This window comes from Sebastes umbrosus, chromosome 14 (assembly GCF_015220745.1).
Source record: "Sebastes umbrosus isolate fSebUmb1 chromosome 14, fSebUmb1.pri, whole genome shotgun sequence".
Lineage (NCBI taxonomy): Eukaryota > Metazoa > Chordata > Actinopteri > Perciformes > Sebastidae > Sebastes > Sebastes umbrosus.
Window position 1 is genome coordinate 5,043,253 of NC_051282.1, and position 16,089 is coordinate 5,059,341.

The following is a 16,089-nucleotide window of genomic DNA, read 5'->3' on the forward strand; positions in this document are numbered from 1 at the left end:
GGAAGAAGAGAGGAGTGGCGGACTACTGATTGTTAGTGGAGCTAGTGGATCCCACCAGGGTTCAGGTAAGGCCTGAATCCTTTTCATGTTGTTTCAACATATGTGGTGGCCTGTTAGTAGCTGGTACAGCTGTGAGGCATAGTGGTGCAGTAACTATGTCCCCTAGAAATAACTGAGTGTTGTAAAAAGTTTTTGTCTTTTCTTCTTCTTCTCGTCATTTCTTTCTTGACATTCTGGATAGATAATAACATTATGAATGGTGAGTAAGGGTGCATTTTTCTAGCAGTCCTATACTGAGTAACAAAATGCATCTCTTGTTGTTTCATAACACGGAAAATATGATAAAACATAATCTATAACAAATGTCACACTGTCATTTCCTATATGTGACACAAATTCTAAAATAAGCAACTCCGGAAACAAAGTAGTGTAAAAGAGGGAGATGTGTGATACTCTCCAGGAGCAATGCAGTGAGGTTATTGGACTGTAATTTATTTTGTCTAGAGGCTGATGGATTCTAGTGGTAAAATGAAACCTTACTGATCTGACATAATGCAATGTTAAACTGTGACGACGTTCATTATAAAGTAAGCACTGGAGCACCCCAGTCTGGTTTGGAGGTTTTGACCATTCGGATCAGGTCGGGTCGGTGTATTGACATCCCAGAGGAGTTTGATCTGCCCTCCCGTCAGGGGCCAGTGATCAGTTGGTCTTCAGTCAGTCCAAGTCCTTCTCGGCGCACAGAATTTGACAGTACATCAGCATGGAGAACACCAGGGCCAAGATCTGACAATAGAAGTGGTCAAATAAAATGATAATTCACAATAAAAATAGATGGAATTGAAATTGATATCAAGTACAGAACAAGTACAGTTCTACTTACTGTAATTTCAGTGAATATTCATTTTATTAGAGTCATTTTTAAGGATTTTTCTTGTTTTTATTTCACTGTGTCAGGGCATCATTCATCAGTGTGCATATATTTGGTTCATTGCAATATTTTTTATTAGCAAAGCAAAAAGAGGGTTTCAACTGACAGTATCAAATAAACAACAAATAAATATTGGAGATAAATACCTGCACAACACCAATACACCCTCCAAACACCAGGACTGATGGGATGTTATCTAGCAGCCACTGCCTGGCCTTCTGATAACACGGCTGCACAAGACAAACAGAGACAGGGTGTGAGGGAGATTAGACTGTTGTCAGGCTAATAAATAGGTATTATCAGTCGCTATAAGCCCCGTAGATGTGGGTCAATAGGGGCCAACTACACCCACTAGTAGTTTTTATCATCTATTCACATGGTAGATCACAGAAAAAAGGTATAAAAGAACATTACAGCGACCTCTAGCGACTGTAGTAATTATGACAGGAGCAGAAGTGGAAGTCAGGTGCTGTAGTATAGATGGTGTGAAAGGGTGGGGGGGGAGTTGTAGTTTTATTGCCTAAACCTAACTGTGTTTGTTACCTAAACCTAAAGAAGTTGTAGTTGTATTGCCTAAACCTGTTTTTGTTGCCTAAACCTAAAGAAGCCTTTTTGTTTGTGTTCAAAACGGGACGTTTCATTCAGTTTTACATGTCAGAACATGTTACTTTTAAGTTTCACTTTCACTTTTACAACGTAGTAGGCGTAGTAGGCCCCTAATGACCCAAATCTATGGTGCTTATAGCGACTGATAACGCCTATTTAGTGGCCTGATAACATTCAAATCTGGTGCAGCGAGGAGAAGGGAGGCATGGGGTGAGGAAGCTCAGATGGAAAAGAACAAGTACATCCAGTAGTGCAAAGACAAGTGAGGGGATGATTACAAACAATCTTAGATATCAATAAAGCTTCACTGTGGGATATGTTTTACAGTCCCATCAAGCAGTAACTGGCAAGCACAGACATTTACACGATAATGCTCGCAGAGTTCCATAAAAGACAGATAAAAAGACCGTATAAGAAGCTAATTATAAGATAATTGCAGTTTAGTATTACGACTTTTGTCACAGTTGTTCTGGCCATCATCCCTATCAGCAATACTGACATACACAAGTTAACTGCTGAGATCAGGAAACACAGCAACGATGAATACTCAGGTGAGCCAAAGTCCTCTGGAAAAGAAAAGCAGTAGTGTAGTGATGTGTAGTGATGTTATGGTGTTCCAAGATCTCAGCAATGAGAACAATGCTATCAAAACCAAACAATGGCCAAAACTATGAAAAAAGTCCCAAGTTATAATAAAACTTAAAAAGTGGTAATGGAAAGTAATAAAAAAAAAAACACGTTGCTGCCAGTTGTCTTAAACAGTTCCTGAGATGTTTGACCTAAATGCTGCGTACAAGATATTGTAAACTGCCTAATTCTCTCAAACTAAATCTAAATTTATTCCAGATGGGTGAGTGTATTTGATTCGTTCGCACATGAAGAATGTGAGGAATGTTTCATTCTATTCTACTTTTTTTAACGGCTATGTGTGTACATAACATTTTCCAAAGTTTTCTCTTTGTAGCCCCGTTGTAGTACTCTGACTGCCAGCATTTATGCACATTTGATTGTACTACAAATCACATGGTTTACATTCCCTGCTTTATTTTAATTTTCGGATAGCTGTTAAATTTTAATAATTGTGAATAATGATATCGGCCTTCTTTTGATGCAAGACCAACTGGTAACTGGAAGATAATCGTCAAGCAACGTACGGAGCAACGTACTAGCCACAAATACTGGATGCTGTGTGTGCAGTTACTGCCACAAAAATCTATGGCTTAATTTTCTCTGTCTCCATTGCTTCAATTCATCAAGGCATCTAGACAGACTCGTGCATCTGGAACACATTTAGATTTCTTTGGAGAGAATCAGACAGGATATAAACAACCTGTTAGTTTACCCCTCGAGACTCTTGGTGCTCCAAAAGCCCCCTCCTCCCCCTTACAGTATAGCTGAGCAGCAAACCAACCTCACTCCATCCGTCAAAACACTTCTCCATCCCAACAGAGCAGCAGGATGAGGGCAGCGTTCCATTCAGCACATCATACCAGTCTGTTTTATTAGTTACTCCACAGCATTTGAACTGGGAGAAGACACAGCAAGATACAAAGATTAGATCAACTTCGTAACTCATATACACTACTGACTGGTCAGTGTTGAAAATGGGGCTCAGGAACAAGGGGTACACAATCCCAATACTTTCACGAACACTGAGTGGCCAAACAATCCAGCAGGTAGAGCTGTGATAAAGGAAAACAGATATCTTACAGCAAAATGGCCATCGGAATGAGCTATACAGTCTGTATACGCTGAAATTTGACAAAGAAGTGAATTTCCTGACACATACATTGTGCATATGTAGGTATATACTGTATTTATGTAGCTCAACAGTAACCTTACAGTAACAAGAGCTGAAAGTATGCAGCCTGCTGCCTGTCCTACTGTAAATCCATGCAACAAAAGAAGTCATGCATTGTTGCTATGAGTGCTCACCATTTTCTGGACATTGTCCCAGGATTTTTTCAGTCCAGGTTCTGTTTCATACACCTTCATACCATCCCTTAATTCACCTTGTGCTTTTGAATCCAGCTAATAAAAAGAGAGAGAAAGAAAGAAAGAAACACAGTTATTCATTTTTATGATCCATCCTATCCAGTTTCCTAAAGCCCAAGGTGATGTGGATTTAAGACTGCTTGTTTTGTCCAACATTTGTCCAACGACAGTGGTACAGTATAAAACCATTAAAAGAAACAGTTAAAGGGATAAGTACCTCATACAACCCCACTTCAAAACACCCAAACTATCCCTGTAATCTATGATCAAAATTATGGATTCATTTTTTTGTCAATCATCTGTAATCGCTTATCCTTAAAGGTCACGTTGGGCTGGAGCCGATCCCAGCTGACACTGGGCCAAAAGAGGTACACCCTGGACAGGTCGCCAGTCAATCACAGGGCTGACACATAGAGCAGGCTGTTCTCATACACCACCTCATATACCACTGTAATTCGTATATATATGTATATATCCCACAAAAATCTATTCGTATGTAATCCACGTAATTGTGAACGAGAAAGTATAAAGAGTGGCGAAAGCTGCGTAGGGAGGAGGTCGGGCTGGATGGGTGGGTCAAAAAGCACAGGACTTCCACCCAGGTGATAGCGTCCTGTGTGAAACCAGAAGTCAATGTTGATTTATTTTTCACGTAATTTCCATACTTAAGTTCTTGCTTAAACTCAACCAAGTCGATCTTTTCCTAAACCTAACGAAGTGGTTTTCTTGCCTAAACCTAATCGAGTCAATCTTTTCCTAAATCTAACTAAGTGGTCTTCTTGCCTAAACCTAACTAAGTCGATCTTTTCCTAAACCAAATCCTTCTCTACTGTACAAGAGTCAGCAAATTTAGATTTTGACATACCCATGCCCATTTCTTTCCTAATTTTAGATTAACCTTTGTCTTAATTATTCACATTTATTTACATGTTTTTTTATTGATTATTTTATTCTCATTATAATGGTATTCTCTTCATTGACTGTTAAAAGTTGGAGTGTGTGGGAAGCTTGAGCTGAGTACATTGCTCTGGTAGATGGTGAGCTCACCTCGTCATGGAAGACGTGTATAACCAACATTAGAGTGACCTCTGTCAGGACCAGGAGCAAAAGGATCACAAAGAACTGCAGAAAAGAGAAGAGCAATTTCAGACTGACATCATAGTGTGTACAAGAGCAAACTATGTAGATTATCCCTACGGAGATATTACTGTAAAGGAATAATAATTCCCTCACAAAAAATAAGTTTATTCAAGTATGCTATTAGTGTACTTCTGTTAAAACTTAACACACAGTATGCTTTCAGATTACTTTTTATGTACTTGTCAGAGATGAATTTAACTAAATTATACACAAGTATACTTGGCTTATACCGACAGGTATAAAGTCTAAGTGTACTTGGCTTATACTGAAAAGTATGGAGAAAAGTCTAAGTGTACTTGGCAAGTATACAGAAAAGTCCAAGTATACTTGGCATACACCCACAAGTATACAGAAAAGTGTAAGTACATTTGCTTAAGTACTATAAGTTCACTTAAAGAAAACATACAAGTATACTTGCAGTAAAAAAAACTAAACTAGTAGTTTACTGAGAATATTCTTTAAAGTCTCGTTAAAGTATATAACTAATAAAACAGTATACCTATAAGTTCACTTGTAGTATCGTGCAACTTGGATGTAAACTAGTTGTGTACTCAAAGTTTACTACTCTTACATTTAAAGTATGCTTAAAAGTATACTTTCATGAACTAAAAAGTGGGCCAATTTAGTCCCAAGAAGTACTTGAACTATACTTAAGTTTACATCATAAAATAAACTTGAAGTATACTTCTTTTTTGTAAGGGTTGTTACCTTTTATCATTCCCCATCTCTCTCTCTCCCCTTATTTCATCACACACCCCTAAAAAAAGAGGAAAGAATATCTGCAACTTGTCCGTCATGTGGACCTCTCACCATGAACAACAGGCAGCGCTGCTCTTTCAGGGCTCCAAGACAACCCAGGAAGCCGGTCACCATGGTGATGCCACCGGCGACTAGCAGCAGGTTAGCGGCCGAGAGCGATGGAAAGGACAGGGGAAGAGAGGAAAACTCTGCCTGCGTGAAGGACAACCAGACTCCGATGCCAAACAAGCCACATCCTCCTAGCTTTTCAGGAAATGTCAAAAGTCAAGCCAGTGTCAAAAGCATTAATCACAATGCATCGAGTAGAGAGGTGGAAATCCCAAATTGTGAGTGACAAAAGGGATTGACTTGGCATGTCTGATGGAACTCAGTGTAAAATCATTTTTTAGAAGCATGCAGTAAGCATATTCAAATGTAAATAAATGTAAATGAATAAAAAAAATATGACAGCATTTTGTGCTGAGCAAATACGAACCCAGAAGATGAGGTTAAAGACAAACATCAAATATTTGACACAGCACAAACACCTCCGAGACACTGACATCCTGCAACAGAAAGAACGAAACAGAAGAGCAGAGATTAAACAATGCTTCGACCAGCTGCATGTGTTTTTGTGCTTTCATGTGGGTTACTGTGGTTAAATGAATGAGGAATGAATGTATACGGTCTCTTTTATGGCTGTGTTGTGGTGTGTTTTTGGGGTTTCCTTGGTGAGTGGCCTGGTGTGTGTGTGAGGGGGGGAACGAGTGACAGTCACAAGGAGATGGAAAATGTGTATTGTAAAGTAGAATGATAAAACATTTTTCAAGTCAATCCAATTTCAATTTTCATTTTGCCGTAACACAACATTTTCAAACTGACTGCTTCAGCTTCCTGTTCTTTTTGCACGGGATGAAGGCTGTTGATTTTATGTCCCATTCTTCTATTGGAATCGTGTTAGGAAGTGGATAGGAGGAATAATTATAGCGACTAACTCTTTCAGTGTGTGTGTTCTTGGGACTATTGTTTCTAAAGGATTAAAAAAAAAAGTCATATATGCAGAGCTGTTTTCTGATGCTTTCAATGGCTGCTTCGTAGTTTTGAAACCCTACAGTCATGTTTTTAAAAAACACTTTGTGGTTGTGCCTGTGTATTCCTGTGTTTGTCTCTGTGTGTGTGAGCACCCTTGTGAAAAGTGTGGTTAGGTAAAATTAAGTAAAGTTCAAGTATACTTGTAGTTTCCCAAGTATACTTTATGTAGTAAGTATACTAATATCAGTGTACTTCAATTCTTCTTGGGACTAAATTGGCCCACTTTTTAGTTTATAAAAAGTATTAAATGTAAGAATAGTAAACTTTGAGTACACAACTAGTTTACGTGTAACATGTATTTTGCACAACTATTATTATGAAGTGAACTATTATACAAGTGAACTTATAGGTATGCTGTTCGTTTACTAGTTATATACTTGCTGCCCACTTTTTAGTTTATAAAAAAGTACACTTTAAAGTATACTGTCTGTAAACTACTATTTTATTAGTTTTTACTTCAAGTATACTTTGTAAGTTTTCCTTAACTTGTAGTACTCAGCCAAGCATACTCTCTTATTTTAAGTTTAATACCACACTTGAATAAACTTCTTTTTGGTGAGGTCATGTTCACAGTGGAAGTGTGATTTGTTTCTGACTAAGTGGTCCTCACACTGACTACTGACCCCACACAGGAAGTCAAACTGCTGACAGGAAGGAAGCTCCCTCCTCTCCTCAGTAGACCTAATTATACTGCTGGAGGCATTTCCCATGACCACAGCAAACCTGTGAGTCAAAGCACGGTAACAAGTATATAGGTACTGTGGTCAAGCATGATTCAGAATTACTGTATGGATGTTGTTTTGATTGTATAAAAGTTGGGAAAGCTTTGTGTTTTTTTTTGCCCTTTTCATGTCAGTGCATGTTTCTACTCTTATGTGAATAGTCAGAGGATATGATAGCGTAACACCAATAACCCTCACACATTACAGTACTTCATCAGCCGTTGCTATGGTAAATGTTTGGGTAGTTTTAGGCACAAAAAAGTCTAGAGGTCCTCATCATATAAACGGGTTGTTTGAAGGATTTGTGAGGACAACTTCCTGTTTCCAGATCAGACCTGACAGAAACTCTGTTTGCATTGGAAGAAACATACCTAGTGTGTGTGTGTGTGTGTGTGTGTGTGTGTGTGTCTAATGTGATCTACAGATGTCTTGCACAGTGAAAAGATTTTAACACATGTAAACTAAATAACACCAACATATACAGTGATTATTATATTAAATTATGTATTAATTTAAACATGTTGAGTTTTGAACATTAATTAAAGTGGAGTTTCTGGTGTCCAGATTTAGTTTCTGAGAGAATCAAATACAGAAGTTACTTTACCTGAAGATGAGTTTCAATTCTTTGTCACGCTCCTGTTGGTATAGCTCCCGGCTCCTTCACGCTCCTGGTTTGGATCTTTGCTTTAGTTTTCCGTTTTTAGATCTTCTTTGCGTGTGTCCCTGAAGCAGCCAGGCTTTTCAACCAACCAGCTTCCCTTTCTTCTCTTCCTCTGTTTTGTTCTTCACCAGTAGATTGTGTCCACTCGCTTTACCCAATGAACAAGTCCTCTTCCACGATTCTGAACTTTATATTGAATTTATGTAATTTTCCATGCATCTGGAAGGTTTTACCCTGCTTTTTGTTTCCTTTTCTTAACAGAACTATCTCTCTCTCTCTCTCTCTCTCTCTCTCTCTCTCTCTCTCTCTCTCCCCTCAATTGTTTCCAGATGTGTGTGTTGTTGCCCGTCCCACTCTCTGTTCCACCCCTTCCCATTTTTCCTGCTACTTGTCCCTCCTCCAGCCCCACAGCCTCTTCTAAACCTCTGCAGCCTCTCTCTCACTTATCCCACTTTTTTTTATTCCTCTTTGTTCCAGAAATGTTGGGTCATTCTCCGGTTTCCTCTGTCTCAGTGATGTTCTCTTATACATTGCTGTACTGTACATGTACATCTACTCACATGGCTGAGCCTTCACAGGCATGCACATGCCTTTCCTGACCGCATGGTGGATTCACATTACTGCTGATATAGTCCATGAGCCAGGGGGTTGGTTGTTCCAATTTGGAGGGAACATGTCTCATAGTGATTTTTTTAAAAGGTCTATGCCCCTAGTGTTGGAATAATGCATGATATCACTGCAGCAATGGTAGCTTTCTATGTGCTATCACTCCTTTTTTCATCCCTCATTCATTATAATTTGTCCATGTTTTGCCATTTTACATAAAGATTACAATATAAAAGAGGGAAACCAACACAGAATATCATGAAGTCAAATATCATTGTAAAGCTTAGACTATAATCTATCCATCGGTCACATTGTCATGACACTGAGGTCAAGAGAATTTGACCTTTGACCTCTAATGCTGCAAGTGGGGCAAATATTGAATGTCACTGCAAATTCCCTTATAACTACCTTCATATTGATCTGATATGCCCATGGATGGTTTCAGCAGAAAGAGAGCTTTAAAAAAATATATTATATGACTAACAACAATAACAACATTTCTTATCAGAATAAACGTAACTTTGTGCAGTTTGTATCTGATAGAATGTTCAGAACTTTGCATTGGATTCTGTTGTTGGGGCAGTTTGTAAACAGAAACACAAAATAATACAAAATCTCACCAGATGTATCCATTATTTTATATTTTCCTACTCTTACCCCATTGTCAATATAAACATGTTACACACGATGAGGCTCCTATGCAGTGTTTTTTTGTCCAACACTAGGGACATAGACCTTTTAAAAAAAAAAATCACTATGAGACACGGTCCCTCCAAACTGGCACGATGGACATATTTTTGGGGGCCAGGCTCATGGACTATGACCATTTCCAAAGCATACCGTTGTGTATTAGAGTTTTAAAATGTTTCAAGCTAGTCTCCGCTTTCTATTCCTTTCACTACAACACGAACATCAACTTGCATAGAACCTTCATAGTGAACATAGCTTTTGATCTGCCTTTGTTATTATCAGATTTATGTTATCATTGCATAGCGATGTACAAGTACAGAATGATATTAAAAAATCTGAAGATCATTATTGTCCAACGACAAAGACAATTTGTCGAAGAAAAAAAGTTAAAAGAAGATATGTGGCTCTGTTTTCATGCATCCCGTACCTTTAAAAAAAAAAGACGAGTAGCCAGCATCTGCAGGTCAGTGATTCCCCAAACTGATGAAGCCCTTTTCCTGTTGAACACAACCCCGCCACCCAAACCACTTCCAAAGAATAAACTGATTTTCAGACTCTACTTGTCTCTCTCTGTGTTGTCTCTCTCTCAAAGTAAAAAAATAATATTGTAAGAGACATATATTATGGCAAAATAAAGTAGTCCTAACAAAATTACAGTACATTTCAGTTTTGTAACTTTTAATACAAGTTTGGTTATTTTAAATTAAAGCTTCAGTAGGCAACACATTTTTTGGCAGCATTGGGCGAAAATGCCATAAAAACCTTTCAGCATATTGTAATTCAAGTGTTCTGAGAGAAAACTAGACTTGGCTCTGTTTTCAGGCTTTAAAATAATCTAGCCCATGACGGGAGACTTTGACCAATCACAGGTCATTTTAGAGAGAGAGAGAGAGCGTTCCTATTGGCTGTGCGCCAGCTGGTGGGCGGTGCTTGGTATTTCCTCAACTTGATCTCAACAGGACTGTTGGGTCATAAACTTTCTCATTTTACAGCTAAACAGTACACTACAAGATGTTTCTGAAAACATTTGAGGAGAGAAAAAGACATTGCAGTAACAGAATATTGATTCATATTTGATCAGCGCTGCCTAGTTTGACCGTTTGATCGGAGTTCGCAAGTGATTGACAACTGCTCAGAGACGGAAGCTGGACGGCAGACTCTAGATCAGCTCTGACTGCTTGTTTTCCTCCGGTCTGTGAAATCTCGCAGATGTCGTTAGGAGCACCGGAGGACACCGGAGGACACCGGAGGACACAGAGGCACAGGATTTTTTTCAGATTACCTGTTTCGTGCGCTACTGTCAGGATATAGTGATTGTTTTCTAAAAATAACTTTTTTTAGTCATATTTGCTTCAATCTCGCCTACATCAGCTTTAATATCAGTACTTGTCAACTAAAACCAGCTTTCTGCTGACATCAGCAGATTCTCTTAAACAGACCAAGCCAATAAAAGCTAAATCTTCCGTTTCCTTTTAATCAGTAACACAATATTAAATGAATTAACTTGATTCTTAGATTAAGGTCAAAACATTAAACGAACAAATGAAAAAAAAATATTCTTTTGTACATGTGATTTGCTTTGAGACAGGCTCAGTGTCTTTAGTTTGAGTGTATTACACCGGTGGGTTAGGAGCAATAGTCAACTCATGTATCACATCATTTCATACTCTCCATTAATACTTGTAAAAACAGTAACTTAAGACAAGAGGGACTTTATTGTTATCCATCTGTATATAGAGCAGCACAGAAGAACAATATTGTGCTTTTAGTTTAGTTGTTTACATCTGCTTTTATGTATCTACATTCTAATGTGTGTTCCTTTTATACAAAACATTTGCATTACTATTCTGTGTAAACCTTAACTCTTCATTTTAGCTTGAATGTGCTCCCCTGGCATATTCAAAAAAGCTGTAACTGTACCAATGGTTTGATATTTTTAATAAAACACTCTTCAATAGTCCCAAGATCTTCTCTCACCAAAACAAAATCTCATACAAAATAACAATTGTGCAAACTGAAGCGTCGTTTATTTATGGAACAGCATCCGAGGCATTCCTGACTACTCCCTGCTGGATATGTCACTTTCTCCTTGCGGGGCGAAGGAGTACTCCGCTTTGTGGTGCATGATCAGCTTGTTGTTGACGAAGTAAAAACTGTCCGAGCGAGTCTCAAATGGGTTGTAAATCATTTCCTCAACTGAGCAGAGCAAAAGAGAAACAGGTTTGGCACTGAGTTAGACATTGTAGAAAAATACCAAAGTTACCCTTTAAGGTGGTGCCATGTTTAATTCTTGAGAAACAGGTTGTACCAACTCAATACTTACATTATTATATTGTCATATCATTTTAAGATCCTGGGGCAGGGGATGTAACCATGTTTTTTTCTATTAATACCCCAATAATATTTACAGTATACAGTTCCTATTATGGACAGAGCCTTGCTTGACATATAAACAACATTTTCATATTTACCTGCATTATTGTGGAAATGCTCTATGTGCATGCGTGCGTGCGTGCGTGTGTGCGTGCGTGCGTGTGCTGTGTAGCAGTCATTTAATCCTACCTGTCTCTGGGTCCAGGTCAGGTAAGCAGTAGATGTGTTCACAGGTGTTTCTGCTGTGTGGGATGCAGAAGCCAATCTCAAAGTCAAAGGTTTTGAGCAGGAGGTTTCTGAAAAAATGCCTCTCGATCAGACGGAAGCGGTTCAGTGCCTTGCTGCCCACCGTGAACTCCAACCTGAAAGACAGGCGGCTGAATGTCACACACAAGTGTTTTCTGATCTGATGTCCCTATCAGGTCATTTCAGAGAGAGGACGTTCCTATTGGCTGTTCTACAAATGCAGATGTGTGTGCTTTTCTTATTTTGTTACCTGATGTTCTTGTTATGGAAACCTTAATTTGTTCTGAGAAGAATTTAAATAAAGGCTAAGTACCTCTGTAAATGTAACTGCTTGTTTGGCTCAGCAGATGTAATTCGGGCCAAATATATCCATAAACACTCGACGGTCGGCCGTCGGACAGTTTTCGGCGGTAGGTCAGCATCAGTTTTTTCGGTGTGTCCCGCACCTCTAGTCTGCCCATGTCAGAGTTTTTTCAGCCGATTCAGCATGTTGAATCGGCGGCGGTGAGAGAAATCAATCTGATCGGCTGTTCAGCTTAAACTAATCAGTGCACGAGAAGAGAAACGGAAGTGAGGACACACAGAAGGCTTTTCTCATTTTTCATTTTCATCTCATCTGATCACTCCAACACACGGGTATTTTCACAACGACATGAACATCTGGAATGAAGCTATAAGGGGTGAGCGAGAGTGGTGTGAAAATGGTCGGCAGACGCCGCTTTGTTTCATGTACGACTACCTGCGACCTGCTGGTAGGGAGAGATATTTCATCTCAAAGAGGCGCATAACGTACGTGGTACTCTCGGTGCACGGTGTGCAGAAGTCTAGTTTTCTCTCAGAACACTTGAATTACAATATGCTGAAAGGTTATTATGGAATTTTTTGCCCGATGATGCCAAACACAATGTTGCCTACTGAAGCTTTAATCCAACAGAATCAAATATCTCAGACTTACGTAGCTCCTATCTCTCTGAGGGTCAGGAAGACAGGAGAGAAGTGATACCGGATGAATCTGCTTGTGTCAAGGTCAATGACGTCTTGAATTTCTGGAGGAAAATAAAAAAATAAATTAAAAAAAATTGAAACTTTGAGTTAGAACATGATACAGATGTGTTCCCTAATTCATGGCAATTTATGTGTTTGTGCATAATTTTATGAGTGTGTGTTTGTGCGCATGCATAAACGTTGACTTTATGAGTATGTATGTATGTTTATCTATGTATGTCTTTTCCTCTGTGTGTGTGTGTGTGTGTGTGTGTGTGTGTGATTTGGATTTCTAAGTTGATGACCCTCTGACCTTTGCTCTAACTCCAGATTCAGTCAAAATGTTCTCTTAGCCAATCTGGTCCATGGTAAGGTATCTTTAATACTGACAACATGATTTTCATAAATTATTTATTGGATATTCATTGTCCCTAGAGGCTGAATCACAGTGTTTTTGGTGAACCTCTGACATTTTGTCTCGCCACCAACAACCTAAAAAAAACAATACTCACATACCCGTATATATATTGCAAGAATCCAAAATAGTTCTATATAAAATGCATTTTTAAAGTTCAGCCAAAGCTAATAATGAAGTTTGAGCAAACAGAGTTAATCTAACAATATCAACACTTTCAGCAGCCTATATGTTGTTCATAACTTCCAATAATTTTTGATGGGTAAGGACAAATGCAACCTCTGGAGATTACTATCAAGGCTTTTTGACTTTGAGTTCCATTCTCCTGAGAACATTCAGCATCTCTACAAATGTAAGAACCAAGAGATGGAAAAAAAAAAAAGTACCTGTTGGAACATGTTTTTTGATGTCGAGGATGACCGCTCCACTGGCCAGGTCCCTGATCTTGAAGCGAGAGAAGTTTATGTTGTAGATGTTGTCCTCTGGTGAACACAGGTACTCTGCAACACATTCACAGCAGTGTTTTATGCTTTACATGTGTAATGTATAATTATGTAATAATAATATTTACAGTAATGAGGGCTAACTCAAAACAAGTCTGACATTGTTTTCAATTTCATTAACATTACATATCCAAGATATGGTTCACACACATACTGGCTTGGTTCAGTATGGAGTAATGGAAGATCTATATAAGTTAGAATGATGCCTTTTGTCTTTTTGGTTAAAGGTCCCATATTGTAAAAAGTGAGATTTTCATGTCTTTCATATTATAAAGCAAATTTAAGTGCTATATAAATACTGGTAAACTATCAAAAACGTTCAATTCATGGAGTAATACACACAGTCCGTATTCAGAAACTGTGCGTTTGAAACAAGCCGTTAGGATTTCTGTTCATTTGTGATGTCACAAATATACAATATTTAGACCATTTCGAAGTTTTAAACGTAAACATTCTAAATGTGTCCCAGTTAATTTCCTGTTGCAGTGAATGTGAATGACATCAGCTGACAGGATGTAAACATGAACCCAAGCTGTTTCCTAGCAACGCAATTCCGTTGCCATTCCGTTGAAATGCACTAAAACGGGGCGTTTCAGACAGAGGGTGAATACAGGTATATTCAGGCAGACAGTATGAGAAAAATAATGTGTTTTTTTAACATTAAAGTATGTAAACATGTTCTAGTAGAAACCCAAAATACAAGTATGAACCTGAAAATGAGCACGATATGTCCCCTTTAAGGTTAGTAAACATACAGGAGCTGGACACAAAAACTGGAGCATCTGTACAATCGTAGTTTGTAAAGGGTCCTTTTCTTTTACATTTTATTTTTCTTTTCCCTGTCTGTTAGTTTTGACTGTGTTCTAAACATCCTCTTTTTTTAGAACATTTTAAGATGTTTTAAGGTCTTGGTTTATCTTGTTGTTGTATTGGATTACATTTTGTGTTATGTTTTCATGCCAGAGGGATTTGCCCTGTGACATATCCAGGGTCTCAACCTGCTTTATGCCTATAGAGCTGAGTTTGGCTACAGCTACCCTGTAACCCTGAGTATAAACGGTAATAGGATACTGCCACGGCGTGGTGCGGTGTGTATGTGTATTGAGAGAAGAAGAAGATATAAAAGTTGTGAGCATCCTAATCGTTGTTGCTGTGAATTGAATACACAGGAATAACACACGATCTTGAACGGCTTGTAAAAAGCTGACTCACCCCTAGTGTATCTGTTCAGCAATAAGACATGCTGTGGGGTCACTGGTTCACCGGGTCTCCATACAGTGAGCACCTCCTCTTCCTCTGTTCCCCCTGAAATAAACCCGATCCAATCGACTCCAATGTCTCCATCGACCACCATCCCTTCATCTGCCCACTCATCTCCCTCTTCCTGCTCCTCTTCGCTTCCCCCATTCTGTGTTTGGCACTCCTCCTCGCCGTTTTCAATTGTTCCTTCTTCCTGGCTCTCCATTTGGTATGCCAACTCCTCTGTTTCTTCCAGGCGAATGTTCTGATTAAATCAGGCTCAATTTGTTAAAAAAGCATCTGTTTGCAAAGTGCAGCTAATAGCAGCTGCAAACGACGCCATCCACAAATCAGCTCATCAGTTTAGACACCACCAGCATGAGCTGGTGGTGTCTAAACTGATTATGTCAGTCTGGATTTGGCAATCTGAGTCACTCCCGAATTATAATCTGGACGCAGGCTATGACATCACCTAATATGGATAGAACTGTGAGCACATATTCTGGACAACATATGCAAAGAAAAAGAAAAAAAAAACATTTATTGTCAATGTCAACGTCTCTAGACTGACTTATTCTGACATGACTTTGCAACACATTGGATAGATTGGCTTGAAGCATTTTTTTTTTTATTTGTAAAAATGAACATTGTGCAAGAAATAATTGCTCTTTTGGGGTTGAATGCCTGTTATTGATTGTTGCATTTGTACTTGTATTAATGATGTGGTGTGTTTTGTAGACATTGTAGCTGCCTCTCAGCTTGAACTGATTGAACGCCTGCCATGAGAAGAGGAACTTAGTCGGCTAGATTTTAACATGGAATTGCTGTGTAAGCCATGCCAAAATGATTGATTTGAATGACTGAATGGTTAAACATCACTAGTTTGTACAGTAAAAAAAAAAAGATAATAGTGCAATGTCTTTGTTGGTAACACTTTATAATTTATAAATGGTAAATTGATAGTTAATTAAACTAAGTTAATAGTTATTTTACTGTTACAAATGAATGAATGAACAAATGAAATGATAATTAATAATGTTTACTTATTATAAGTAATGCTAAACGTTCTGTTATGTTGTTATTAGTTTATGGAATATTAAATAATTAGTTTATAAATTATATATTGTATTATAGCTGATTGGAAACAA

The 16,089-nt window shown here is 38.4% G+C and overlaps 2 protein-coding genes across 2 annotated transcripts; both read right to left on the minus strand.

Annotated features, from left to right (window-relative positions):
• Window positions 1–202: 202 nt before the first annotated feature.
• Window positions 203–8,195, minus strand: tspan4b (tetraspanin 4b). The gene is made up of 8 exons (XM_037792539.1): window positions 7,829–8,195; window positions 5,907–5,976; window positions 5,483–5,674; window positions 4,580–4,654; window positions 3,473–3,568; window positions 2,949–3,062; window positions 1,078–1,161; window positions 203–786 (listed from the first exon to the last, which is right to left on the minus strand). The coding sequence occupies exons 2-8, from the start codon at window positions 5,973–5,975 to the stop codon at window positions 718–720; spliced, it is 699 nt and encodes a 232-aa protein (XP_037648467.1). The 5' UTR covers window position 5,976; window positions 7,829–8,195; the 3' UTR covers window positions 203–717.
• A 2,985-nt stretch (window positions 8,196–11,180) lies between these two features.
• On the minus strand, window positions 11,181–15,338 carry unc119.2 (unc-119 lipid binding chaperone B homolog 2). Its single transcript, XM_037791128.1, has 5 exons — window positions 14,915–15,338; window positions 13,586–13,699; window positions 12,756–12,846; window positions 11,744–11,916; window positions 11,181–11,377 (listed from the first exon to the last, which is right to left on the minus strand). The coding sequence occupies exons 1-5, from the start codon at window positions 15,165–15,167 to the stop codon at window positions 11,241–11,243; spliced, it is 768 nt and encodes a 255-aa protein (XP_037647056.1). The 5' UTR covers window positions 15,168–15,338; the 3' UTR covers window positions 11,181–11,240.
• Between the last annotated feature and the right edge of the window lie 751 nt (window positions 15,339–16,089).